The 27,854-nt window shown below is 54.1% G+C and overlaps 2 protein-coding genes across 3 annotated transcripts in view; one reads left to right on the forward strand and one right to left on the reverse strand.

Moving 5' to 3' along the window:
- WIPI1 (WD repeat domain, phosphoinositide interacting 1) overlaps positions 1-16,538 on the forward strand; it is a 27,203-nt gene extending 10,665 nt beyond the window's left edge. Inside the window, exons 4-13 of the mRNA XM_006776659.2 lie at positions 964-1,060; positions 6,179-6,276; positions 6,910-7,002; positions 7,655-7,725; positions 8,382-8,489; positions 11,202-11,366; positions 12,064-12,171; positions 12,814-12,932; positions 13,333-13,433; positions 16,001-16,538. Coding sequence (XP_006776722.1) covers positions 964-1,060; positions 6,179-6,276; positions 6,910-7,002; positions 7,655-7,725; positions 8,382-8,489; positions 11,202-11,366; positions 12,064-12,171; positions 12,814-12,932; positions 13,333-13,433; positions 16,001-16,048 — 1,008 coding nt within the window. The 3' untranslated portion in view covers positions 16,049-16,538. The remainder of the gene's footprint in view (positions 1-963; positions 1,061-6,178; positions 6,277-6,909; positions 7,003-7,654; positions 7,726-8,381; positions 8,490-11,201; positions 11,367-12,063; positions 12,172-12,813; positions 12,933-13,332; positions 13,434-16,000) is intronic.
- The window catches only part of ARSG (arylsulfatase G), a 92,563-nt gene continuing 81,161 nt past the window's right edge, over positions 16,453-27,854 (reverse strand). The window contains exons 10-12 of one of the 2 annotated variants that reach the window (XM_006776663.2): positions 27,449-27,569; positions 23,014-23,104; positions 17,074-17,517 (exon numbers count right to left, since the gene is read on the reverse strand). In XM_006776663.2, the coding sequence (XP_006776726.1) occupies positions 17,174-17,517; positions 23,014-23,104; positions 27,449-27,569 (556 nt within the window). In that variant the 3' untranslated portion in view covers positions 17,074-17,173. Of the gene's footprint in view, positions 17,518-23,013; positions 23,105-27,448; positions 27,570-27,854 lie in introns of both variants that reach the window. The other variant, XM_006776662.2, reaches the window with a different exon arrangement.

Raw genomic sequence — 27,854 nt, forward strand, 5'->3', positions numbered from 1 at the left:
AGACAATAGATTGGGGAAGGCCTATGGCAGAGGATAGGGGTGAGCTATAAGAGGTCAATGGCGGGGAGGGTAGAGAAGACATACGTAATACTTTCAACAGTAAAGATTTAATTTAAAAATAAGACACTGAAGAAAAAAAAATTGAAGATATAAGTGGAAGCATATACCATGTTCATAGATAGAAAGACTATCGTTAAAATGTCAATACCACTCAAAGCAATCTATAGATCAATGTCATTCCTTTCAAGATACCAATGGCATATTTCACAGAACTAGACAAATATCCCAAAAATTTATATAGAACCACAAAAGATCCCAAACAGCCACAGCAATCTTGATAAAGAAGAACAAAGTTTGAGGAATCACTGTACCTGATATCAAACTATATAAGTCAAGGCCATGGTAATCAAAACATCATAGCACTGGCACAAAAACTGACATATAGATCAATGGAAGAGAGTAGAGAGCCCAGAAATAAATCCACGCCTTTAAGGACAATTAATGTTTGACAAAGGAGACAAAAACATACAATGGGGTAAAGATAGTCTATTCAATAAATGGTGCTGGGAAAATTGGACAGTTAAGTGCATGACCTTCTTATACCATACACAAGAATAAACTCAAAATAGATTAAAGACTCAAATGTTAGACTCGAAACCCTAAAACTCCTAGGAGAAAACATAGGCAGTGAAATCTCAGACATTTGTCATAGCAATATTTTTTCTGATATATTACCTTGGACAAAGGAAACAAAATAAACAAATAGGACTACACCAGACTAAAAAGTTTGGTGTATACATGTGTGTGCATGTGCATGTGTGCATACATAAACATCATCTTCAAGTCCATCATCCCGGGTTTTCCTCTGTTAGACTTGGGATCAAGTCAGGACTTAAGGAAAAGTGAATGGTTTCGATTGTCTTGGTCCCCTTTCGATGCAGTGATGCGTCTGTGTGGTTACAGAGGCTGCTCGTGTGCCTGGAGGAATCCATTTACATCCACAACATCAAAGACATGAAGCTGCTGAAGACCATCCTGGATGTTCCTGCAAACCCAACAGGTGAGCTCCCGAACAAGACAGGTGCCCCCTCCTCTCGTGTCCAGGTGCCCCTTTCTCTATCTTGAGAACCTGAAGCAGTTGTTTTGCTTTATAAATCTTCATGGTGTTTACCCCGAGGCTGTGTTTTCATGGGGGCAGGTTCAAGTACATCAGGCTGTGCGCCCTGCAAGAGGCTTTGTGGCCCTCACGAAACTCCACCCCCTGAAACTCCTTTCATCTGGGCCCATTCTCAGCAAATGTGTCAGGGCGTTTGAGGTAGACGCGTGGGAGATTCCGTGCATCTGGTACGGAGAGGTGTTTACCCCTAATTATTTGCTGTGGTTGCTCAGCACAGAGTAGGCGTAATAATTAAGAGCAGGTTTTGACTTGGTGTGTCTACGTGACTAGGAGAGAGACAAGCCGAACCGCAAAGAATATGTTCTGTTATGTTACAGAGAAATCTCCACATTGCACTTCCCAAACTTCTCAGGATGGGACGCTGTTGAGTAAGTTTCCCAGTTTGAGTTTGTGAAGTGCAATGTTCTAGCATTTCCTTCTGAAAGACCAGGGTCAGGTTGAATAACCACAGTGTGTCTTTGTCTTTTTTTATAATATATTTTTATTGATTTCACAGAGGAAGAAAGAGGGAGCAAGAGATAGAAACATCCATGATGAGGGATAATCATTGTTGGGCTGCCTCCTGCACACCCCACACTGGGAATTGAGCCTGCAACCCAGGCATGTGCCCTGAGTGGGAATCAAACCCTCTTGGTTCATAGGTTGATGCTCAACCACTGAGCCACGCTGGCCAGGCCACAGTGTGTCTTATTACACCTTTGCCATCTTTTGGAGAGAATGTCCAGTTTTTCAAATCCTGAAATTTATACTTTTCCTCTCAACAACCACTTTAATAAAATGGAGATGATAATGATCGCCCCCCCAGAATTACTCGGAGGATTAACTGGGGGCAGGGAGTGAAAGCCGGGGCACCCCGGCATCGCATGACATGACTGCTCCCCAATCCAGAACCATCGGCTGCCTCTGAGCCTTCAGAACCACGACCGTAAAATCCTGAGGCCAGTGGCCTCCTCCATTTGCTCATTCTCTAATAGATTTTCTGAACAACACTAACGATGGAGACACTGGCTCTGATCTTTATAAACCCTTCGTGAGTCCACAAGGCAGACAGAACTGTGTCTCATGGCTCGAGCACACATCCCGCACGCATGCTGCCCGTGGCTCCAGCACACATTCTACACGCATGCTGCCCACGTGAACCACGAATCAGTGGCACACACCGAGTCCTCCCACTGCTCTGCGCTCAGCATCTGTGTGGCTGTAAATTTCCTCCCTCTTCGTCTGTGTTTGTGTCATGCCCGCTCCTGTTGTGTCAGAGATTGCAGGCTGCTTCCTCTAAAGAGTTAGGCCAGATGGGGCTCGAAGCTAATTTCCTGCGAGCACAGCAGTCTGTGTGCCGAGCTGTGGAGGGTAGAAATCTCTGGACAGGTCTGCAAGCCACGGACTCGGCTGTGCCGTGGACCTCACAACCGTGTACGGGGTACCGAGGGGACAGTCTACTCCCCCCACAGTGTGTCTAACAGAACGAAGCCGTGGGTATCGTCCAGTGAGCCCTCTCTGGAAGAGGTGCTGCACGCGGGGAGCTGGCTCTCATTTGCAAGCACAGATTCCTTTCCGAGTCTGAAAACAGGAAGGCATGTTCTGGGCCACAAGTCAGCCCAGAGGGAACTGCATGTCATAAATCACCGTCAACTTGCTTGAAGTTTGACATGTCATACTGTGAATCCCGGGACGCCGATGGCTTAAAATCACAGGACTTCCCTGTCATCCAGCGGATGATGCCATCGGCTCTTCAATTGATAGCAGGCCCGTCTCTTCCAGCTGTGGAGGGATGACAGCCACCCCGCTGCGGTGAAATCATAGCTGACAGTGACTTGTGAAAATGTGTGTCAAGTGTCAAACATCCAAACCTCGCTCCTATGGAAGGAAATGTGCTCAAATGTTGAGAACAGTGAAAAACCTCTGCGTTTTAGAATGGTGGCTGATTTCCTCTTCATATTTTCTCAGCTCTGCAAATTGATCACTTTTCTGTTGTAAAATAATATCAAAGGAAAGGCTTGTTTCCTCCCTTAAAAGGCTTTGTGCGGCACCTGTGACAGAAGCAGAAGACTTCGCGCTTTCCTTAGGGGCTTCGCAGGAAATAAAGATACATTCTCACAGCTGGTTGGACCCCAGGCCATCGAAGGAACTCATGCAAAGCATTTGTGGGGGCCTTGGTTTCGTGTGCGAGGGTTGGCGTGCAGGACCCTTTGGCTTCAGGCAGGTGGGTTGGAGGGTGCAAGTCCAGAGCCCAGCTGTCAAACACGTGGGCATGTGCCAGCATGCACCTGCCCTAGCCGTTCCCCTCCGCCCCTTTCTTGTTAGAATCTAGGGCAGGGGTGGGCAAACTTTTTGACTCGAGGGCCACAGTGGGTTCTTAAACTGGACCGGAGGGCCGGAACAAAAGCGTGGATGGAGTGTTTGTGTGAACTAATACATGTTAACACTGCTGCTGGTGAAGGAGAGGAGGGGAGAACAAGAGAACCCTTCGCTCTTTCGGCTCCGCGGGTCAGATAGAACAGCCAAACGGGCCGGATCCAGCCCACGGGCTGTAGTTTGCCCACGGCTGATCTAGGGTCATCTCATTCTCCTCCAGGAACACAGGAAGTGCCATGTTAGCTGAAGGCGTTGAAGCCTTTCTTCCTTTCTGAGACACTCACATTTGAACACAGAACTCTGAAGGCACCTGTAGGAATGGCTTATTCAAAAAGGCACAAGTAACAAGCGTGCTGAGGACGCGGAGGAAAGGGAGCCCTGGGCCCTGTTGTTGAGAATGTCAGTGGTACAGCCGCTGTGAAAAGGAGTAGGGAGCTTTCTCAAACAGCTGAAAGTAGGTAGAACTACCATGCGATCCAGCTGTCGCACGGCTGGGAATACAGCCTGAGCAAATGAAATCGCCTCCCACAGAGACAGCTGCACCCCCCATGTTAATCGCAGTGTTGTTCCCAATAGTCAAGATCTGGAAACAACCTAAGTGTCCAACAGCGGATGAACTGATAAAGGAAATGCGGTGTGTATGTACAATGGAATCTATTCAGCCATAAAAAGGATGAAGTCTTACCATTGTGACAACACGGATGGGCCGTGAGGGTATTATGCCAAGTGAAAGATGTCAGGCAGACAAGGACAAATATCGCAAAAATCGTAGGATCTCTTATATGTGGAATTTAAAAAATGACTTCATAGATACAAAGAGCAGATTAGTGGTTGCCGGAGGAGGGAAGTGAGGGGTGGGGACCAAAATGGTTGAAGGGGTCAACAGGTACAAACTTCCAGTTATAAAATATGTCCTGGGAATATGCAGCACGGTGACCACAGTGAATAATACCGTGTTGCATATTTGAAAGTTGCTAAGAGATTAGATCTTAAAAGTTCTGCTAGCAAGAAAAAAATTGTAACTGTATGTTGACAGATATTAACTAGACTTGTGATTATTTTGCAATATATACAAATCCTGAATCATTATTTTGGCAGACCTGGATCTTGAACTCACATCCTCCATCTGTCTCTGCCAGATAGATATTCTTAAAACACTGCCTGTCTTTTTCCCTAACAACTTATTGCAATATAATTGGCATGCCATATGATTCACCCATTTACAGTACACAATTCAGTAGCTTTCAGTATATTCAAAGAGCTGTATGACCACCAGGGCAATCGATTTTAGAGCATTTTATCCCTTCCCCGAAAAAAAACAGAACATACCTCTTAGCCATCAGCCCCCATACCTCCAGACCTAGGCAACCCTAATGTACTTTCTGTCTCTAGATTTATCTCTTCTGGACATTTCATAGTAGTGGAATGATACAATATGTGGTCTTTTGTGACAGGCTTCTTTCACTTAGCATAATATTTTCAGTGTTCATCCATATTGGAGAATACATACACACACACACACATAAATATATATATTTTCATTTAATTTCTCTTTATTAATCAACTAGAGGCCCAGTGCACAGATTCATGCATCGGTGGGGTCCCTCGGCCTGGCCTGTGCCCTCTCGCAATCCGGGACCCCTTGGGAGATGTTGGATAGCCAGTTTCGGCCTGATCCCTGCAGGCCCAATCCAGACAGGAGGAAGCTTGATCCTGTGTGTTGAGCGTCTGTCCCCTGGTGGTCAGTGTGCATCATAGTGACTGGTCAACCGGTCGCTTAGGCTTTTACATATATAGGTAATACTCCATTGTAAAAATATACCACATTTCATCCATTCATCAGTTGATAAGACATTTGGGCTGTTTCTACTTTTTGACTGTTATGAAGAATGTTGCCGTGAACATCTATATACAAGATTCTCTGTGGCTCTGTGTTTTCATTTCTCCTGGGGACATGTCCAGGAGTGGGGTTTTTGGTTAGATGGTAACTCGGTGTTTATTCTTTTGAGGAACAGCCAGGCTGTCTCCCCAGCACTGGCCCACGTGACCTTCCCAGCGACAGTGTGAGGGCTGCAATTAGCTGTCTTTTTTATAATAGCTGTCCTGGTGGGTGTGAAGTGGTGTCTCGTTCTGGTTCTGATTAACTCTGCTTTTTTTAAGCACATGTACTCAGAAACCTTCAGGACGTACTGGACACATTTATACGATCTGAACTCTGCAATGGTACTCAAGTCCCTCTAGGGTTGCACTGTCCGATCTTCACCTCCTTTCCGCTCACCACCCCTCTGGGAACACACATGCAAACCAACCTGGTGTCCTGGTCTTCCCTCCCTGTTTCACAAGACCAAAGTTCCTTCTACTGGGCAAGCTGATGTTGAAATTGCATTTTGGATTGCAAAGAACCCAGATGAGATGGGAAATTGGGTTCCCAGAGCAAAACTGGCAAGGTCCGAGTGGTCCCTTGTCAGGCCCGGGCCAAGAGTGAAAGGCCAGGGGGCTGCAGGGAGCTAGAGCGGGCAGGTCATGCCTTCCACACCGTTCCTCCCCTCACCAGGAGGTGGCGGTGTAGGTGCGCTGTTTTCAGAGCCTTTGCAGGTAAGTGCTCTCTGGACACTGGCTGTTTCATCTCTGTTTGTTCTCTGGCAGGTCTGTGTGCCCTCTCTATCAACCATTCCAACTCTTACGTGGCTTATCCTGGAAGCCTGACTACAGGCGAGATTGTGCTTTATGACGGACACTCCCTGGTAAGTTGGCAGGGACCCGGCTGACCCCGCCCACCTGTGTGGCTCTGCGGTCAGTGGCAGGTGATGAGCGGGCTCTGTCGCAGTGAGGAGGTGCAGAGGCTGAAGCAACAGTGGGGGAGTTTGTTCTGGCCACAGCGCTTGGGTGTGGAGAAAGCAGTGATATTTGCCCCTGAGCCATCAGCATAGCCAGGAGGCAGCGTGCCAGGCCCAGGCAGACAGCTGCAGCGCCGGGGAATCCACCTGCCAGCTGGGGGCCCGCTGGGGGTTTGGCGGTGTCATGCAGCACACTTCCTGTCCTCCGCTTGCCGCGCTTCACAGAGCGGGGCAGCACTGCCGGGGAAGCCCCCTGAAGATGCACTGGGGAGGGCCGCGACTGTGCCATCACCCCACACCGGGCACCGTTGGCTGTCCATCTTCCCGAGGGCAGGACAAGGGATAGAGACGAGTGGCCCTGAGGCAGAGTCTGATACACTAGAGCACATGGTCAGCTGCCATGTGAAAGGTCTGCTGGAAAGAGAGACAGGCAACTGGCAAGTGAGGGAGGGTGTCTCGGAGGGGAAGAGGAAGCAGGGAGGGGCAATCCATCGTCCCTCTTTCCCGGCATCGATACCCGTTGTTCCTTTTCACCAACAGAAAACGGTCTGCACGATTGCGGCCCACGAGGGGACGCTGGCCGCCATCACCTTCAACGCCTCGGGCTCCAAGCTGGCGAGCGCTTCTGAGAAAGTGAGTGCGCTAAGCGTCTTTACCGGCTCTCCCCCTGGGTGGTGAGTGATGACACGTGTCTGGCGACACCAGGCCTGGCGGGCCTCTGGGCCCGCCCAGAATTCACTTCAGAAGCAGCCTATCAGGCATGGTGTGGCATACTGATGCCTCTGTTAACTCACTAGTGCAGAGGCCTGCACTATGCAAGATGCAAGATACTTTGCACCAAAACTTGCTGTCTTACTGAGAAGTGGGTGTGCCCATCACAGGTACAGACAGAGGCTGCCTCTCATTGATGTGGTATAAACGAAATGCTTTGCTGGTTAGCAGATTGAGCTCTTCTGACGGGAATAATCAGGGAGTGTGAGCAAGTTGAATTTCCAAATGCCACGAAGAATAGGTCTGTCGTGACTGGCAGAGACTGACCATTCCAGGAAGCCAGAGCCCTTTGAGTGAACACACGCCGAGCCCTGGGCTGGGGTGGGAGGGAAGAGGGAGACAGACGCCCTGAGAATTGCTTCTATGGCACATATGCAAACAGGCCTCCCCGCCCAGCACTCTGTGCTTCCTCTCGGGGACAGATGTTCAGCGCCAATAAAAACACGTCTTCTAAAGAGACGTGTCTGTGCGAAGCCATGAACGGTCTGAAACGTCCACCCGCTTTCTTTTCCAGGGCACGGTCATCCGGGTATTCTCCGTACCTGAAGGGCAAAAGCTCTACGAGTTTCGGAGAGGAATGAAAAGGTGTGTGCTCACTGTGAAACCCACTTTAAAGTGCCCACAGAGTTCTGCAGTGGATGGCTGGCAGCCATCTGGGGAGAGGCGGGCGGGGCAGACCTGTGCCCGTCTCTCTGTGCCCCAGACGGGGCAGAACTGTGCTCTCTCAGGTAACTGACCTAGAGGCCCGCTCACTGCTTAGTACTCCGGAGAGTGAAGATGCCGTTTTAACACAGGGGGTCAGCCCCAGGAGTCCTCGGTGGGTGTCGCCGGGTGGCCAGCAAAGGAGAAACAAGAGAGCAAGGGAGTCACAATCCAAAAGCAATTTCTTAAAAAAAAAAAAAATATACGCTGTATTCACTGAGCCAAACTGGTTCGGGCCAAAAGCAATTTCTGATCCCCTTCTGTGGACATAGGAAGGTGTGACGGTCTGGGTCCCGCTGGCTGTAGGGCTTGCTAGTTGGTGCAGAGAGCAGCTGGAAACCTCCGCGGTGACCGCAAGGAGCAGCCCCTGTTCCTTCCTGCCTGAGACCGTGACCCTCTAGGAACCTTTCCAACATCAATTTCTAACGAATGCCTGACGCCGACGAGATGTTAGAACGCCCAGACTTGGGGAACACGTGGTTCTCCTACAAAGCTGATTTTTCCGGGCTCACCGGTCCCCACGCTGTTCTGCCTTCTAGGTATGTGACCATCAGCTCCCTGGCCTTCAGCATGGACTCACAGTTCCTCTGCGCCTCCAGCAACACCGAGACCGTGCACATCTTCAAGCTGGAGCACCTCGCCAGCAGGTAAGCTCGGCGTCAGGCGTCACACACTCATTCGGCGGAAGGATGGGGCCCCGAGGACCCTGTGCTGGCGGCCACAGACAGCACATGCGATTCCCTCTCTCTCTGAAAGCCACAACCTTGACCTCATTGTCATGGCTTCTCAGAGTGGCGAGGGTGTGCGAGCCAAGGCTCGGTGTGTGATGCATGGAGGCAATGTCCAGGGGCCCTCCAGCTGGGGCGGTCATTTAACCTTTCTGGACTGGGGTGCAGATGCATGGTCTACACACCTGAGGCCTGTGGTAAGGATTAAATGAGCTCCTTGACCGCAGGGGTGGGGAACGTTCGGCCCGTGGGTCATGTAAGGCCCTGCACCCGGAATCATTTGGCCTGGCCCTGCCCAGGCAGTAGGGGTGAGTTACTAGTGACTGAATGTTTGACCAGATAGAGCAGGCTGATATTTTAAGTTGCTCTAAATCTAGTAATACAGTCCTTGCCATTACCCATCCCGGAGTGCGAGGCGAGCCGTCAGTGCCCATGTGTGCGATGGCAGGTGTGGGTGAGGTCGGCAGTAGAGAGCATGTGCTAGATTGCAGCCGGGGCTGTGTGTATTCATGCCCTATGATCGCTATAACAAAGTACCACAAACATAAAACGGCCAGCGGGCGTACCTCACGGTTCTGTAGGTCGGTCGTCGAGGCTGGGGGCTCTGTCGAGGTCTCAGGAGGCAGACATCCCAGTGGCAGCCGGCCGCGTTCGCATCTGGAGCTGAAAGTCCTCCCAGACTCATCCGTGTTGCTTCCTTCTCGGGCTTTGGCTTTCCCCGGCTCCCCCTCTGCCTGCCTTCCCTGCAGCACTCGAGAAAGCTCTGTGCTTTAAGGGTGCACGTGATTCGATTGAGCCCAGGTGGGTGATCTCCCTCCCTGCAGCCAGCTGGGCCCTCTCTCAGCACCATCAGGTGCAGGGGCCGGGGGGCCAGGGGCAGAGTCTCGGGGCCACTGCTAGACACTCTGCCTGCCGTCGCGTGAGCGTGAATTCACAGGCTAAGTGCCATGTGTGCCCGTGTCCTCTCCTGCGGACGTTTACACTCAAAAGCACCACAGCTGTGAGGAGTTCTCCCACCCAGCCACCGTGCGTGGCAGTGTAACCTTGCCCAGCCTGCCTCCCAAGGTCAAGATCCCGCTCCAGTAGCTGGGTAGATGGCTCGCACCTTCCTCGGGGGATGTGGGACACCTTGGGTCTCCTGACACTTCTTTTAAATGTCATGAAGGGAAATTGAAACACAAAGGGTTAGCATCAGCTCAGTCCCATTCAGAAAGCAGGTGATGGCGTCAGCGGTAATGGCACCGGCCGTAGCCACTCCAGGACCAGAGAGGAGAGAGAGGCAGAGAGTCCCTCCTCCGCTCAGTTCCCACTTCTCCAGTTTGCACCACAGGGATAATCACGTCACCTCGCTGGGATAGCTGAGCAGGGGAAGCATGCACAGGGCCTAGCACAGCGCCTGGCACACAGCACAGCTGTTTCATTAGATGGCGCCTCTGAGGCTGGTGTGACTGAGGTGGCTCTGGAGTGGTGGCCTCTGGGAATAAAGGTGCCTGAGGAGGGAGTGCCATGTGTCCAGGAGCGTATGGAGGAGACCGGTCCATTGAGAAGATAGAGGATGAACTGGCAGAGAGACTAGCAGGGGACCGCACAGAAGAGTCACAGATTGCACCAAGAGCTGCATTTCCGTTTAGAGAGCACCTCACACATTCCTCCCGCGGTCCCACCGTCTCCCTGCAAGGCGGGCGGGAGGTGTTTCATTGGCACCTGACAGTAACTGCTCGTGCTGTCTTATTGTCATTTTCCTGGGCTGTGTCTCCACCATGAATGCAGAACCTGGACACGATAGCTCTTGGTGAATCCCAACCCTGAGCACAGGCCTCCAGGGAGAGCGTGGAGCCGGGATGACAGCAGTGCGCCCAGGAGGGCCGGCGCTTTCAGATGAGAACAGGGGGTCCGCCAGCCGGGAACAGAGTGAGAAATAGACCCCAGAGCCGTGATGCGTGTTTCCCACCTGGATCTGGTCCCCAGACAAGCACCTCGGAGCAGGTGTGGCCACCCTGGTCCCTGCTGCTCACTGTGAGGAGCCGGAGCCGAGACAGGTGCCTGTGAGCCGTCCACACTCACCTGCCTCAGCAGCAGAGCAGTCACCCCTCTGGCGACTGCAGGGGGTGCACCAGGTCCCTCCGAATGGTCTGCACCCCAGTGAAGCTCCGGGCACTGGGCGCTCCGGGCTGTAATCAAACACCGCCCAACCGTCTGGCCCAGAGGTTTGCTTCCCACTCATCTGGCCCCGAGGCCGCACACAGAGCTTGCAGGGCAGGCTTGAGCCTGTTTACAGAGTCCAGAGGGCGATCCCATCTCCCCTCACCCCTTTCAGGAACCTAGAAATCAGACGAATCACCAGATGCAACGTTTTTAATGTAGGAAAACGTAACACTGGGAACCTGTTAAGAGCTTTGTAATGGCCCTTCCGAGGGACAGTGGGCGCTTGCTGCCCTTTCGGCATGGCCAGGACACGGTGTCCCGGGCTGTGCTGGGTGGGCAGGACATCACGCTGAGGCGGTTTCCTCCTCCCGTGGCGAGGGCGAGGGTGAGGGCCGCTCCCCGCGCGTGGGGGTGTGGGTTGTCGCATGGATGCTGGTGCCTGCAGCTCCGGCTCATCGCGCCCGTGCCTGTGTGTTGCTCCCCCAGCCGCCCCGAGGAGCCTTCGACCTGGAGCGGCTACATGGGAAAGATGTTCATGGCAGCTTCCACCTACCTCCCCGCCCAGGTGTCAGACATGATGAACCAGGACAGGGCCTTCGCCACCGGGCGTCTGACTTTCTCCGGACAGAAGAACATCTGCACCCTCTCCACGTACGTAGGGCACCCCCACCCTCAACGCCGCTACACAGTCATGTCCCCAAACACACACGCACAGGAAAAAAATAAAATGAAAAAGAAAAGATAAGAAGGCCAGGAGGAAGGGTGAGCAAAATCAAAACCCTGCAGCTTCGCGTCAGCTGCCTGGTTATAACGCGTTCTCGGGGGCAGCTGGACGCTGGCCAGGGAATTTATGGGGACACTGTCCCGAAAACAGTGTCCGTGTTTACGTACTTATGTAAAAAGGCCTAGACACCGACGGGGTTGACAGCTGTTTTCCCTAAGAAGTTTAAAGGCGTTAAACATTTTAAAAATTCCCTAACACGAGCCGGCAAAGAGGCAGCCAACTTTCCACTGTTCTTTCTGTCACTGTTAGAGGTAGAGGCGCCATCCCGTTCAGGTAAGCTCGTGTTATGTTTGTTTTTGCAACAGCTCTTCCTGGAGTAATTGTGTGGACACACGTCATTTTGTCTCTCCCACACGATTATGGTCAAAGACAAGAATTAACCCTCAGGGTGGATCACTAGGTCGGGATGCAAAGAAAACAGCCGGATACCCAGAACCCGGGCCCAGTGGGCTAAGGGTTTGTTGGTGGCAGAAGTTGGCGGCGGTCAGGGGGAGCGAGGCCTGGTCGTCGGAGGCCGGCCGTGACCCACCTTTGTTGTAACCACGCGTTTCGCTTGGCTCTTAGGATCCAGAAACTGCCAAGGCTGTTGGTCGCATCCTCCGACGGACACCTTTACATCTACAACCTGGACCCTCAGGACGGAGGAGAGTGTGTCTTGATCAAGACTCACAGGTGGGGCTGCTAGTTTTCAGCCGGTTGTGTAGAGTCACCACCACTGGGCCAGGAGCAGTGAGGAGATTGATCTTCGGTGCTCTCGCTTTCCTTTCTCCTTCACCGGCAATCCCGGCGCACACCTCTAGGGGGCGCCTCCTCCGAGTAGGGCTCAGTGTCAGGCCGAGTGTCAAGCTCACCATGCTGTGTGCTTCTGGGAAAGTGAATGACACCCAACCGTCTCCCTCCTCGTGTGTGATGGGGGCTCAAAAATATTTCCCGAACGGAACTAGAAAGTTCTCGTTACTTCCACACCCCAGCACAAGATGGCCCACTCCGGCTGTGGACAGGACACTGAGCTGCCCACGCCCCTCCCCCCGGAGCACCCCTGGCGAGCCCGTCTTCGAGTCCTTGCCTGAGTGACCCTAGTGACCCGGGCAAGGCCGAGCGCCAGTCCTCCCTTATTAAACACTAAAAAGGAAGGGGTCATTGTGAGTCGCATGGTTGACCCTGGCCATCAAGGTCCCTTCTGTGTCTGCACTGACCCAGCAGCAGGGCCCTGAGGGGCTGGAACTAGTGGCTGGGCGTGAGCTTCCTGGTGCTTCTCTCTGGGCTCCTGGGTGCGTGACGATCGCACTTCTCCCTCTTAACTGCTGCCATTAGGTTGCTTGGCTCAGGAACCATGGAAGAGAATACAGAAAATGACCTCAGACCTTCATTACCTCAGTCCTATGCAGCAACAGTAGCCAGACCAAGCGCATCTTCCGCCTCCACGGTGCCAGGTGAGCGGCTGGTCGTGGGGACATGCCTAGCAGGGCCCCCCCTTCACTGTTACCTGCGGAGGGAGGCTCTCCCCAACCATACAGAGGCCATGGAGGAGCCCCGACAGGCAGCAACCTGAACCTGGCATGCCGGGCACTGGCTCGTTTCCCTAACAAGTTAACCCTTGGCCTCTGAGAGTTGGCAAACCATTGGGAAGTTTTAGGCGCCTGGGTGGGAGGTGGTGAGAGGAGCCTGCCCGCCTCTCGGGCTCGGAGACCATCCGTGGTGGGGATTCTGACTCCCCACCATGGATGGCGGACTCCCTGGTCCCCGGGCCCCCCGTTTTCTGAGGTCCTGCCCTGGGTCGTGGAGCAAGAGGAGACCCCGTGGCTTCTCTCACGCCTCCTTCTTGGTTTCCAGGTTACTCTGAGGACGGCGGGGCGCTCCGCGGAGAGGTTATTCCCGAACACGAGTTTGCCACGGGACCAGTGTGTCTTGATGACGAGAATGAATTCCCCCCTGTGAGCATTAGGAATCCTTAAGGGAGCGGCTCAGTCCGTGTGCTTCGAGGGAACCTCCGCCTGGGGCAGGAGGCGCAGGCCCTTCCCCATCGGCTAGTGTAGCGCTAACCCTCCTCTAATACCCAGAGGCCCGAGGCTGGTCGTGCTGGTCTCAGCCCGCAGGTGGTGCTCCACTCGGCAGCACAGAGTAACAAACACTAACCCAGGTGGTCTGGTGGCCTCTATCGTTACCTCCTCCGGGGCGGAGTCCTTGACTTGGCTTCCTTAGCACTATCTTGGCTGCTGGGTGAGGCTCCTGAGGGCGCTTTTGCAGAACGCTGCGGCCTCTGGACAAAAGATGGTGACCTAACAGGGCTGGGCCACTGCTCTGGGCGGGTGAGCCAGACCCTCCCCCTCCGGCCGACGGGGCAGACCCAGCCTCAGCAGCACAGCTACAGTCCTGGTTCGCTCACGGCCGGCCCGTGTGGAGAGACACCCCTCCCCCCCCCTGCAGCCCGCAGCTCCCCGGGGTCCCAGCATCCTGCTTCCCTGTCCTGGCAGCGAGGGCCACGGGCTGGCTGGGTGCTGGGCTTGGCTTCCAGCTCCCCTGTACTAACAGCAGGTCCTCTCCCTGGGTGGCCGTGGCCGCCTTCACTTCTGATTCTTCAAGCTTCCATTTAAGGCAACATATAGATGCCTCTTGTGAGCTTCAGTTCAAGGCCAGCCCAGATAGCGGACCTGAAATCGGTTAGAGACAGGGCAGCGCTTGGGCTGAGACTTGGGGAGCTGGCCAAGGGACCCGGAGTCAGAGCCATGCCGCTGGGCACTGCTGCAGGCCCTTAGGTCCTGGTGTGCAGTGCTGTCTCCTGACCAGCACTTTCTGTCAGTGGACATTCCTTTTGCAAAAGGATGTTGTGCAGGTCTGGCTTCTGGCTTGCATAGACCCATAAGGACAACCTAGTAAGCACAGTCACTAAAAAATGGGGGGGTGTTGTGGGACCCCCAGTGCACGGCTGGAGGGCTGTGTGAGATCCCACAGAGGCAGGGGTTGCAGGGTGAGATGGACACTCTGGCTCTCAGTCGGCAGGCCCCCGGAGACAGCGCCAACAAGGAAGGTCTGTAGTTTAGGGGTGGAAAGCGATGGTTCTTAAAAATACTCATTTTTGTAAATTTAAAAACCTCTGCTGGCTTGCTGCCTCCGATGTGCCAGGTGCCTTGCCTTTGGGTTCTCATGCCCCACCAACCGTGAAGGTTTTTTTTCTTCCCATCACCCAAAAGTTGGTGGTTATTTACCCGAAGTCGCATCTTCTGGGAACCAGAGCAAGTCAGGTGCAGTTGGGGATAAAACTGAGGTTCCCTTTCAGTGACTTTGGTCAGAGTCTGTGACTGCTACACAGGTTAGTAGGTTCTTAACTGTCATCAGAGTGGACCTTGCCACCCCTTGTATTTACAGAACCAGGTACTTCGGATGTCAGCATGCAGGAGGGGGTCCTTTGCCAAAGGTCAGACCTGCACAAAATATTAGGTCCAGGGGCAGAGCACTTGTTTGGAGTAAAAACAAAAACCATGGCGACGCTTGAGAACTGGCCCTGAGGCCTGTCTGCCCGGGCACTACCTAAGGAGGGAAAGATGGTTTACACTCTGTCAGGCTCCCCTGAGTGAGACCACTGAGCGAGGTTCCCTAGATCGGCTGTCAGACGCCAGCAGGTGTTGGGTGATGGTGCGGAGCGGGTCCTGTTCCTATGAGACACTGACACAGTAGCAGGCGGTTCCCCATCTCCCCGCTCAAGGGCCAGAGACACGAGCGGCTGCCGGGATGCGCTCTCAACATGGACCATCCCGGTCATGCCTCTCCCACAATCACATTCAGCTGGAGATTCGAGGCGCCTTCCTCTCTCTGCCTCTGTTCTTTGCCTATGATAGACATATCTGTCCAGAATCCACATCTCTACCCACATTCTTTAAACACTGCCAGGACAGTGAGAGGATCCTGGTCTCAGTTCGGGCAAAATCCCTCTGTAGACGTGAATGCGGGCTGCCTGGACGCCGTGAGCACATGGGTCATTTTAAAAAATACACACGGACACGTCCGTGGGTACCTCACTCTCATCCCCTTGGGTTTACTTTGCCCCTGGAAAAATGAAAGAAGAGAGAATGCATCGCCTCTGGTACCTTAGAGAGACACAGCCCCTTTCAGGAGGACGGGCAGCCTCCGTTTCGGTAACCAGGTACCTTCACGGCTGCGTGCTGCCCCACACCAGTCTTACTCTAGTGGGCGAGAGGAAGGGGCTGGGACCAACGGTTTACTGACTTTTTAACAGTGATTTAGCAGCCTGTGTTTACAAGATGAGCCTTTAAAAAAACACACCCACATACACATATCAATACACATGCAAATATTTTCTGTACAGTCAATATGTTCTGAAACGGTGCCACCCTCGCCTGCGCCTGAGTGAGACGGGTGGCTGCCTGTGGCCTGTGTGCCAGTCTCCCCTGCCCACCCCGCAGGCACAGACCTGCTGCTGATGCAGCCTGCTCAGCCGCCTCTTCCTGGGGAGAGTAAGGCCATTCTGTTTTGATTTCGGTAGATAATATTGTGCCGTGGAAGTCAGAAGGGCAAAGCGAAGCAGTCATGATGAGAAGCGCGCCTCAGAAATCAGGACACCCTCCCATCAGGTGGTTTTGGAGAAAACCAGGAAGGTGGAAGAATGGCGTGCGATGGTGGGCGCAGAGTGGGGGCAGGAATCCCAGGTGCCCCCTGCTTAAGCCACAGGACGTGGCTCACTGCTCACCAAGCTCCCCTCAGTCCCGGCTGCCAGTGGGTACGGGAGACGCCGTGTACGCATCCTGCTATTGGAACTATATTACAGCCATAATGTCAATGCTAACTAACCATATTGGTCTATAGCCGGAATTTTGTATTAAAAGCGGCATCCTTTTTCAATGTATGCTGTGTAAAAATGTATCTATAGGAAAATGTCTTCGAATTGTACTTCTTGTATGTTACGTACATAGAGACTATTTTAACCAGGCGAAGTACTTTTTTTTTTTGGCAGTGATTGGAATAAATCACGTACTACCTTTGAGTCCCATTTAGGACACTAATAATAAAATCATGGCAATGCATTTTTAAGGCTCTGAAAATTTATTTCTTCATGGTTTTAGGAAGCAGGAAGAACTCAAGTCTTTAAAACACAGCCATTTGACCTTTAAAGGGGTTGGGGTGGCGGGTCGGGCCATGGCCTGATGTGGGCTCTTCTGCTTGGAGACCTGGAACCGCTCACTTTGTCTAGTCAACACCCACGTCACCCAAGCACCCCCAGGGTGGCCTAGAGATGGAGGTGGTCAGGCCCCAACCCAGACCTCCCGGGTCAGAATCGGTCCATTCACAAGCTCCCGGTGATTCGTATGTGTGTTAAAGATGGAGAAGCGTTGCCTCAAATCTCTACTAAAATGACGAGTGAAACTGGGTGCGTTAAAAAAAAACGAATTAAGTGCCTGCCTCACGTGTCAGGTACTATGCCTGGCGCTTTCATGAGCTGCCTTACTGAATCCTCAAAATCAGCTCACAAGGCAGGGTAAGTCATGGCCCAAGTTCAAAAGCCGGGCCTTGACCCTGGGCTTGTCTCTGAGCCCGTAGGGTCCCCGTTACAGCTCTTGGCAGCTGACCTCCCAAGCCATCATGCAGACGGGACAGTGGGGGATGCAAGGTGGTGGCTTCCCGCCGAAATCCAATCCCGAGACTTATAAAGCGTACGTCACTAGAAAGAGGGTGGATGTGCACTTGCCGTTTCACTTCCTGCCGCTCCTGCTCCTGGGAACACGGGCTGGGAGGCGGTCTGGCAGCGGCAGGCAGGCTGGTGGGGGTCACAGCAGGGAGCTGCCGCCGGGTCCTGCGTGTAGTCCGCTCTGGAGACGTTGTCCCCAGCAATGTCGTGCAGGACGTCGGCAAGAACCTCCCTGACCTGGGGCAGCACGCGCTGGTACTCCGCACTGCCTGTGTCCAGAGGCACAGCTTCCGTAACATCATCTTCCAGGTTGAAAATAAGGGGGGGCTCGTGAGACCGCGCAGGCCCCACACTCCCATCGCAGGCTCTGGCTCCTCCTAGAGAGAGGGGGACAACAAGGGCCCCGTCAAACCCAACTCCAGCCCATGTCGTCAGAGGGGAGACCCGTGACTGATTGTAAATGAACTCAAATACACCAGCACCTGACTATTCAGATGACTGCCCTCCCTGTCCAAGAAATGACCTTGAGAATCTGCGTGCTCGTCCCGCGATGCTCCTGCTGTCCGGAATGATCCGGAACTTCTCCTTGGACTTGCCTTCAGAGCCAGTAGAACATGCATTCAAATGTCTTTCATCTCTGCCCTCTGGGAGTAAAATTTGTTTTAAAATAGATTTCTTGGATAGCAAATGTATTCAATTTCAGGCAGGCAGGCAGACAAGGTGACTTCTGCCACTTGGGGCTGAAGTGGAGGTTGCTGTATGCATCAGTCTGGCTGTGGAGGCAGTCCCAAAGAGGAGGGCCAGGTGCCTGGGGCCATGGCAGCATCCTTGGTTGTTAATGATTCAGATGACTTTTTTTTGGTTTGCCTTTTCCATGCAAGTAAGCAGGTAAGGTATCTGACAAAAATGAATAGAATACAATTGAATGAACAAAAGGAATGCAGGCCAAGGATGGCCCTCGGAAGGAAACAGCAGGAGTTAGTTCCTAGAGACCTCCTTCGACTGGGAGCTTCTCAGCGGCCAAGCGTGACTAAGTCAGAAACTGAAATCCAATTGCTCAGGGGAAGCAGAGCTGCTCTGGCACTGACGTGTGAGAGAGCTTTTTCCACGCTCCTCATACATGCGGATAGAAAGCACAGCTGCTGGTTAGGATGGCCCAGCCGATTCCCTCTCCTCACCCCCTTATTACCCAGGTGAGGGCGTCACACCGAGGTGCCAGTCAGTGAAGGCAGACCCCCAGGGGCCAGAGCCGGGCTACCTGAGCACCGGCTTCCATGCTAGTCCCCTGTGGAGAGGGCTGACATCTGAAATCCCCGAGTGACAAGAATGAGTCGGTGGCGGTGGCGTGGCCTTGAGGGAACCGACCTAAATGCTTTTCCTCCTGTGACTCAGATTCAGGTTGTTCAGTTGAGAAAGCGAGTCACTGCCTTTGCCTGGAGTTTGGGGTTGAATCAACAATGAAGAGGGGTCACGTGAGGTTTGGCCGTCAATCACGTGAAGGCTGGGATGGGCTCCTCTTATGAGAATGAAAGATTTTTGCTTTAGCCGATTTGGCTCAGTGGATAGAGCATCAGCCCAAGAACTGAAGGGTCCCAGGTTCGACTCCAGTCAAGGACACCTACAGGGGTTGCAGGCTCGATCCCCAGCCCTGGACTGGCCCGGGGTGTGGAAGGCAACCAATCAATGTGTTTCTCTCACACTGCTGTTTCTCTCTCTCTCTGTCTCTCCCCCTCTCTTCCACTCTCTCTAAAAATGAATGGAAAAATGTCCTTGGGTGAGGATTAACAACAGCAACAAAAAATTAAAGACTTCCCTTTAAGGGAATAGTGGGATCGCTTGCATATAAATAACCTTCCTATAGATAACAACTATGCATTCTAGGCAACGTATTAAAAAAAAACACCCTGAAAAAAAAAAGAGGGGAAAGAAGAAGAAAATAAATAAAAACACACGTTGAGGGCACTAGAAATTAACCAATGCAAAGGCAGCAACCTAACGGGACTCGATCCTTGCGAGAAGGAAGCCACACTGGGTTGGGTCTGTGTTTAAACGATTTCCCCTGGGAAGACTCATCGTCCCCAGGCTGTATGGCTCCGAGCAGCTCACCCGAGGAGAAAGCTGTGGTCCCTGTGGTCCCTGTGGTCCCTGAGGTGTCCCCCAGCAGAGCTCAGGGTTGCCACGACAGACGACAGTGGCTGAGCAAAATCCTGGGTAAGAGGGAGCTAGCGAGGGGAAGCCTCAGAGTCCTGACCTGCGGGCCCAGGGGACACGGGCTCCAGCAGCAGCTACGGGCGGACAGAGCTCAGTGGGCGTTTCTATGCGGCCACACGGGGGAGACGGGCTCAGAGTGTGAACGCTATTAGAAAGGCCTCAGAAACATCTCGTATTTCGCACTGAAGTCCCAAAGGGTTCGTGCTAGGATTAAAGACCATGGCCCAGGACCGAGGCATTCACCTAAGATGAAGGACCGAATCTGCGACGTGGAAAACCAACCTCCACACGTTTAAGGGAACAGAAAGACCCACACTCCTCAAACACCAGAAGTCAGCATCTCTACGGTCCGGCATCCACCGTGACCAGCTACCACGCAGGAAACTTCCGTTTCTAGCCCAGTGTGTCAGGAGCTGAAAGGCCATCACTCCATCCCAACCAGTAAAAGGCTGAACCAACTGAAATAGCTGCAGCCTTTCTGAGAGCTGTCGGAGAAGCGACGTCACAGGCGAATGATGCCCCCCAAATGGGAGATGCAGATGAATGAAGGGAACTCCCCCAGAGCAGAGCAGACCGGTCGCCTTTTCAGGCCACTCCTAGTTCACGATCGTAAACTCACACCCTCGTCATAGAAGGACACTCGTCTTCCTCCAGGAACGGACGCCCACTGCGTTCCTGGGAGCTCACCCCAGACCAGCTGTGAGTGAGTGGGAGGCAGACTTCCCGGGGGCCGGGGGGAGGCATCCGAGCATGTCCCTGTTCCATCTTAGCCCGTTTCAGCCCATCTGCTGAGCTGTCGGTGGTCCCCGCCCCCACCCCGCGGGGAGTTGGTGACTCCTCAGAACAGACGTCCCCTGGGTGTCATCGCGCCTGTCTGACTGGGATCACTGGAAACAGCCCTGTGACTTCACGATCACACTTGTGATTCCAGCACTGTGGTGCCGAGGGCTTCCTGGCACGGCTCTCCCGTCTGAAATTAACTCGGCCTGGGGAAGCCGTGCCTCTTAGATACTGTAATGTAAGGGCTGCGATCTAGACACGTTCCATCCAGGAGCGTGACAGTCATCTGACTGGTTTGCGTTTCAGCGTTTGGAGGATCAAAGACGCCTGTGGCATTTTTAATATCCTCCAAGCGATGAACTCACAGAACTTGTTTTCATGCCGCGTTCTCTCCGGGGTCTGTTATCGACACTCCGGGAAAGTCATTTTTTGTTCTGTTTTATATAATTCTTTGGCAAGTTCCAACATAAATTAACTGAAGCAAATTGGAATCTGCAGCAGGTCCCAGATTTTGGTGGGGTTAGGGTGTGTTTCTTTGTTTTGTTTGTTTTTCATTCATTAAAAAAAATAAGTTAATGTTCCTTCTAGATGCAAGACACTGTCCACGCACATCAAGATCACAAAAATGAAAGGGCTTAAGGAGCTCTGAGCTCAGAGAGCTTGAAACTAGCAAGGGAAGCCTGGCTGGTCTAGCTCAGGGGTTGAGCATTGGCCCAGGCACCAGGAGGTTGCCAGTTGGATTCCTGGTCAGAGCACATGCCTGGCTTGTGGGCTCGATCCCCAGCAGGGGGCGTGCAAGAAGGTGGCAGCTTCTGGCTGTTTCTCCCTCATTGATGTTTCTCTCTCTCTCTCCCTCTCCCTTCCTCTCTCTGAAAACAAAACAAAAACTAGGGCTCAGGGGTTGAGCATTGATCCAGGCACCAGGAGGTTGCCAGTTGGATTCCCGGTCAGAGCACATGCCTGGCTTGTGGGCTCGATCCCCAGCAGGGGGCGTGCAAGAAGGTGGCAGCTTCTGGCTGTTTCTCCCTCATTGATGTTTCTCTCTCTCCCTCCCTCTCCCTTCCTCTCTCTGAAAACAAAACAAAAACTAGCAAGGGAAACAAAGCACGCACCTAAATGACTGGCAGGTAGGTGAGAAATGCATGAAAAGGGGGAATATATAAAATGGAGCCACATGAACCAAGCTGCTAACATTAACATTACGAAGCCTGAGGCATGAAGAACAGGTACGTTCTTGTTGCGAGGAGTCCGGGCACGTGAATGTTTTGAACTTTCCAGTCCTGCCTCAATGCCGGGCTGTGCATCTGGACATGTAGACCGGGCCCCAGACCACCCCCTGGCTGCCCCTGAAGGACTCACGCCTGTCTCCACCGGACACCTGACTGGCGAATCCTCAGAGGGCAGGACTGCTAATTCTCACGAATGTAGTTTTCGCTATAAGAACGCGTAACTTTTCTTTCTTCTTGGGAACACGTCTGGGTTTGTGCCTCACTGGGTCCCCAGTTTGCCAACTCTGAGACCCTTAAATAAGTCTTTACCATGGATTGCTAACAGAGCCTGCGGCCTCTTCCTGAGTCTGTTCGACATGCGGCAGAATGTGATAAATATCAGATTTCTCCAGATCCTATGCTGCTAGGAAGACGGGAGAGTTTTATTTTTATTGATTTCAGAGAGGAAGAGAGCAGTCTCTCTCTTGATCAGCTGCCTCCTGCATGCCCCACACCAGGGATGGAGCCCACAACCCGGGCATGTGCTCTGACCGGGAATCAAACCGTGACCTCCTGGTTCCTAGGTTGACACTGAACCACTGAGCCAGCTGCTCAGGTGGGAGGGAGTTTTATGATTGAGATGGTATTTGGTTTGAGGCCTTAAAAGTTGAATATGGAGGCCGTGGCCCTCGGAGAAGACAGGAAGGGAGAGGGACCCAGGAGGCAGGCGTCTGAATGCAATTGGCGGCAACAAGCCCTTGGGAGGTTCTGAGACGCATCCTAATCCGGGGTCACGTTTCTAAAGCGCCCACTGAAGATGGCACCCGGACGTCTGTCGGTTTGCTATACCGGCCTCCAAACTCTATTTTCTGCAAGTCTCTTGTCAGGTAAATTTCACTGTCAAGTATCTCCGAGCTCCCATGTCATATCCACCCCAACTTGCATCTAAAGCGTAACAGTGTCATGTGTGAAACGGAACAGAGAGAACCACGGGGTAAGGTGAGTCCCTGGTGCGAAGCCACAGCACCAACCCCAATCTCTAACCTCACTCACGGCAGTCTCAGCCTCTCCCGGGAGCGGGATTTTAAACCAATCAGTCTGGAATGTCTTGATCAATACCAGTGAGCTAATCTGCAGGATAACCCCACCCCCACCTCACCCCGCTATTCCTTCCTTCCCCCAAAAGACAACTGTCCCAAAAGCAATCCTTCCTTATCTTTTTCTGATAACGCCTCTGCCACACCCTTCTGCCTGTAAAACCTTCCCTCCTCTACCCCCTCCCCCCAGAGCGCCCTTCTATTTGTTAGATGGGCTGCTGCCCAGCTCACGAACCACTTAATAAAGCCAATTCGCTCTCCAGTGGACTCGGTGGTGGTTTGTTAGCAAAGTGAAAAGCACTACGCACTGTGCTGAACGGCTCCGAGCTTGCTGGGAATTTAACAGCAGAAAGACCTTGCTCGCTGCGTGTGGCGGGTGCAGAGCGCCTGTGCTGGGCCCTTGGGTGCTGGGACCTCTGCTGGGCCCAGGCTTTGGATGGGAGGGTTGGGGGGATGGGGGTGAAAGCGCTTCCCAAAGAGGGCCCCCCACACTCACTCCTGCAGGGCTGAGTGAGAGTCCCCACGGGGCCAGGGCCACCCTCCAGGCCTGCGGGGGGCGGGCACCTCCCTAACTCACCAGTGACGTAGAAGGCCTTGTAACGCTCCAGGCGGACAGTCTGCAGGGCTCCGTACTCTCCCGCTGCCCCACTGTTGGGGTGAAACAGCACCTGCAGAAGGAGCTCACTCATAGAAAACAGGCTCTCTCTTCTCGTCCCCCCAACCCCACATCGAGATACATTAGTCTGTTCCATGCCTCCCTCCTTCAGGTCTTATTTTGTTGGTTAATTCATTCTGTTCATTAGATTCCACAAATAAGTGAGATCGTGTGATACTTGTCTTTCTCAAGATACACCTATATGCATGGCCCACAGACATGGGCAAGAGGATAGTGGGAGGGGGCTGGAAGGAGGGAGATCAAAAGGGAGGGGAATGGGAGAGACCTGTAACACTATCAACAATAAAAAATACATTTAAAAAGAAAAGGAAGAAAACCAGGCTAGAGGCTCCCTGAGAAGCTAGCGAGTCCCTCCTTCCCCCCGACTTTCCTTGCCCCGCCTTTTTCCATCCTGCCTCAAACACTGACAGACACCAGCCCAAAGTCCACACCAGCCCCGTCCTGGGCGCCTCTGTGGCCGATCGGAGTGGGTCACAGCTCTGGCCAGACGCCTGGCCCAGCACCAGCTGCAGGGTCCCCAGCAAAGTGAACATGAAAGGAACCTTGTCCAAAAAATTGAGAATTTCAAGACGACCACAGGAAGTGCACGCTAAACCCAGCACAGGGTCCTTCTGAGTGAACGGCCCCGTGTATGTGTGTGTGTGTGTGTGTGTGTGTACAGCTCGCGTGCCCAGAGACTGGCCCTGCCCGGCTCCACCCTCCAAGGTGCAGACGGGCCTAGGGACCTGCACGCTTCACAAGGACCCTTGGGGCCTCCGGCACAGGTGACCCTCAGGCTCCTGCACAACAGCTTCTCCAGCAGCCGGGCGATCTCCTCACTGTCGCCTCAGCCGGGGCAGCCCCGGGAGGCACCCTAAGAGACCCTCTGAGTGATTCCTCCAGGAATGGGCACCCCCTGCCCTCTGAATGGAGCCTCAATCCTACTCCACCCCACTGAGGGCCCCTTCCTCCGCTGGTCCCAGATGAAAGAACCCCTACGGCCTGGAAACACCTCAGTCAGGGATCCCCAGGGCAGGGTTTGGTGGGAAGTCAGTGGCCAGCATCCTTGGTAGGCTGGTGGGTTTGGGCTGGAAGTGGGAGACCGCCCTGGTATGAATCATGACCAATATACATCACTGGGAAGGCGCTTACGTGATTCAAAGTTTCCATGGGGCTAAAAAAAAAAAAAAATCAGAACCATCTGTTGGAGCTGTAAACAGCTGTCCACCAAGTTTCCCGCTCCGGGAGGATGCCGAGGGCGGGGCTCCTCCCACACCTGCCTCTTCTGAGCCGCGCTCTCGTGACAACCTCCGCGGTTCCCCAGGCAGCGTGATGACAACGGGCTCCTTCCAAACAGGAAAAGAAGTCGTAACTCAAAACCCTCGCTCCTTCCAGGCCCGCAGGAGGCTCTGGTTTCCTCCTGGGGAAGGCAGGAAGCGGGAGGCTTGGAAAACCTTCTGTGGACTGATGGATGATGCGCTCCGACAGCCAGAAGATGGGAGTCGAGTCCGCTGGTTCCAATCACGGGCGGGCGCTGCCTCTCGGTCGCAGAAACGCCACCGAGTGGGCCGGGATGTTTGTGCGACGTTACCAGAGGCAACCTCCACAACTCCGGGGGACGCTGACTTGGGGGGCGGCTCACTCTCAGAAACCTGGCTGGGTTTCGACAGCTTGTCTCTGCCTCCCCACTCTCCCCCTGGAGCCGACTGATTATATTCTTGTTTCTATCAACACAGGAAGGAGGCTGGCAAACCGAGCCCTGAGTCACAGCTGAAGGACGACGTTCTCTCGGAGGGCGCCCGGTCCAAACGTCAAAGATGACACCACCCCCCGAGAGCCCGCTGCACCCTCGCGGGTGCCTGTCCCACCTGCTGGCTTAGCTTTATTCTGTTCCGTGTCTGAGCACACGAGCACCGCCTCGCCTCGTCTTCCATCCTGAAGGCCGGTGCCTCTGCCGCACCCCCAGGAGGCCCTCCTATGCCACAGGATGGGGGTGCACAGCTCTTCGCCCAACGTGGCCAGCCCTTCGCCAACCGGGACTCGGGATGGCGTCCTTCACCACGAGGGGCCTTCCGAAGAGAAGTGATGGGTGTGTGCAAAGTGGGGGTTTGGTGCCAGGCTGTGCCCCCTCCCCAGCCTGGCTCCCCTCCGTCTCCCTCCTTGGGGCAGCCCTCTCTGCCCAGACACGGACGGACGTATCAAGACCAGAGGCAGGAGGCTCAGCAAATGCAAGAATGTGCAGCATGGCGGCCGCTGCCTTTGGTTTTTTGAGCATCATGTCACAGGCCGCCCCCAGCTGCTGTGAGAAGACGGGTTAGTAGGAAACCCAATGGCCCGTTCACCTGCCTCTAAACCTCTCAGCAAAGGACCTGGAGAGGGTGCCAGAATGTGAGCCGCTCTAGGCCACTTCATTTGCAAAATAGGGAAGAACCGGTTGCTGAGATACATTTGCATATTGTACTGAGATGACTGGGAGTTCCTTTGAGCTTCCTGAAACAGGAGTGTTTTTCTTCTAAACCAACCCATGTTAGGATCGTGGTAAGCCCAAGACATATCTATCGGTGGACACCATCAAATGGTGCTTGTTTTAAAACACACATGACACATGTGTACATGCATGCATGTACATGCATGTACACACATGTATACCTATATAATCACTCATCGTTTTACCCCCTGGCCTCCCGTCACCAAATTAGAGATGGTTTAGTGTAGTCTCTTTAGTAGCTGGCCAGAGAAGTCCAAGGCCAAATTCGGAGCAGGGCCCACAGCTCCCTCTGCGGCCCCCACTGAAGGTCCTCACTAATGCAGCTGAGACCCAGGGTCCGGAGAGGCGGGTGGCCACAGGCGTGTGCCCATGTGCTTCCGCTCATGCAGACGACAGCAGCAGCGCGGGCAGGCAGCACCTGGCGGGGATGTCCACGGGGCCCCGGGGGTTGGTCAGGGAGCAGACCCGCCCGACTGAGCTGCGTAGCCACATGGACGTTCCCACGAAAGCCCAGTTGGCGCTGTGGGTTGTCTCTGGTCCTCGAGGCTGAGCCCTGAGAAGGCGCCTCGTGAGCCTGCAGCCTTGAGAAAGAGAGCGAGCGTTCTCCCCTCTGGGAACGGAAGTGAGTGCAAAGGAGCTGGCTCCACAGGCCCCGGCCACATCAAGGAGACCACAGTCCTTGAAGCACTTCCTGGTGACTCCGATGACTCTGTTAGTTGCCATGGTGACGCACACTCAGGAGCATCTCCCTGATGTCCTGGATCGGCCCCCAGGGTCACGTACTGCGACTCCTACCTTCCTGCCTCTCGATGCTCAGGAGCCGGGCGCGGCCTGGGAGCGCGGGCCGCTCCAGAGGGCAGGATGTTCCGGAGAGAAGCGGTGCTTCTCGAGGGGTGCGGGGCAGGGAGAGTCCGTGCCAGGCATCATCTGACAGCACCCAGACACCAATGAGTGTTCACAGAAGCACTGACGGCCCCCCCAGGCCCAGTGTGGGGCTTGCTGGGGCCGCCATGGGGAAGGGCAGCTGCAGGAGCTGCCACAGCACATTTGAGCGGCATCTGAGTCACTTCCATGTGGCCCTCGGTAAAGGCCTAGCTATAAATAGACGCTTTGATGTGCGGCCTCTAACTGAGAAGCCCTGTGCTCACAAAGCCTCGCAAAGGGGGTTCCGGTCCCTCCCTCCTCCTCCCTCCTCCCACTTCCTCTTCCCCTTTTGGCAAAAGGAAAACTGGGAAATGACAGGGACAGGCCATCAGGCCCAGCATTTCCTGGTTATGCCTCAGAGCATCTGAGGAGAGGACACTAGGCCCTGGCTGGTGTGGCTCAGTGGATAGAGCGTCGGCCTGTGGACTGAAGGGTCCCAGGTTTGAGACCAGTCAAGGGCACATGCCCGGTTGCAGGCTCTAGCCCCAGTAGGGGGCGCACAGGAGGCAGCCGATTGATGATTCTCAACATTGATGTTTCTTATCTCCCCCTCCTTCTCCCTTCCTCTCTGAAATCAATAAAAATATTGAGAGAGAGAGAGAACACTGGGTGCTGGGTCTCACAGCTTTGAGCTAGTGTGGGGGCCGCAGAGCCTCACGCTGGGCCTCCAGGAGCCAGGGCCTGTCCCTGACATGCAATGTGCACCCGTGCACCCACCTCGGCCAAACGGTTAGACTTAAATCCGACTGACATTCCGGGCTGAGTATAGGGAAGTGGAGGAAGGGAGAGGAGAGAGGCTCATCTCAGAGGAGTCGCCCTCAGGGATTCTCAGACTGGATCTGGGCGGCCTGCTGCTGGCCTGCCTCCCCTGGGATGGCTCTGTTTGGGGTAAGGCGGCAGGCCCACCCCGAAGAACCGGGAGGGGTACATATGTCCTTCACTTACCCTGTGCCCGGTCTGCGATCCGCCAAAGAGCACGTCGGAGGCATCCAGACCGTCGAAGTGGCGGCCTCGGGGCAGGCTGGCACCAGCCAGGGCCACCACGGTGGGGAAGATGTCCAGCACACTGCGGGAGGATCAGACAGATAGCCTTGGCCCGGCTGGTCCCGGGCTCTGGTGGCCATGCTGTGGCCAAGACCCACCCGCACCAGCCCAAGCCCAGCACTGTGTGGTCCGCCCCTCCCCCGGCCTGTCCTTCCCTCACGTTCCACCAGGGTTTCTACCCTCCAGGCGGTGGACGGCCCAGTTGTTCAGCACCCACGTTCTGCGGCCAGGGGTTGCCGGGCTCAAATCCCAGTGCTGCCACCTGTCCGGCCCCTCGGGGCTTCGGTTTTCCGTTCTATAAAATGGG

The sequence above is a fragment of the Myotis davidii genome, unplaced genomic scaffold (genome assembly GCF_000327345.1).
Source record: "Myotis davidii unplaced genomic scaffold, ASM32734v1 scaffold69, whole genome shotgun sequence".
In the NCBI taxonomy this organism is placed as follows: domain Eukaryota; kingdom Metazoa; phylum Chordata; class Mammalia; order Chiroptera; family Vespertilionidae; genus Myotis; species Myotis davidii.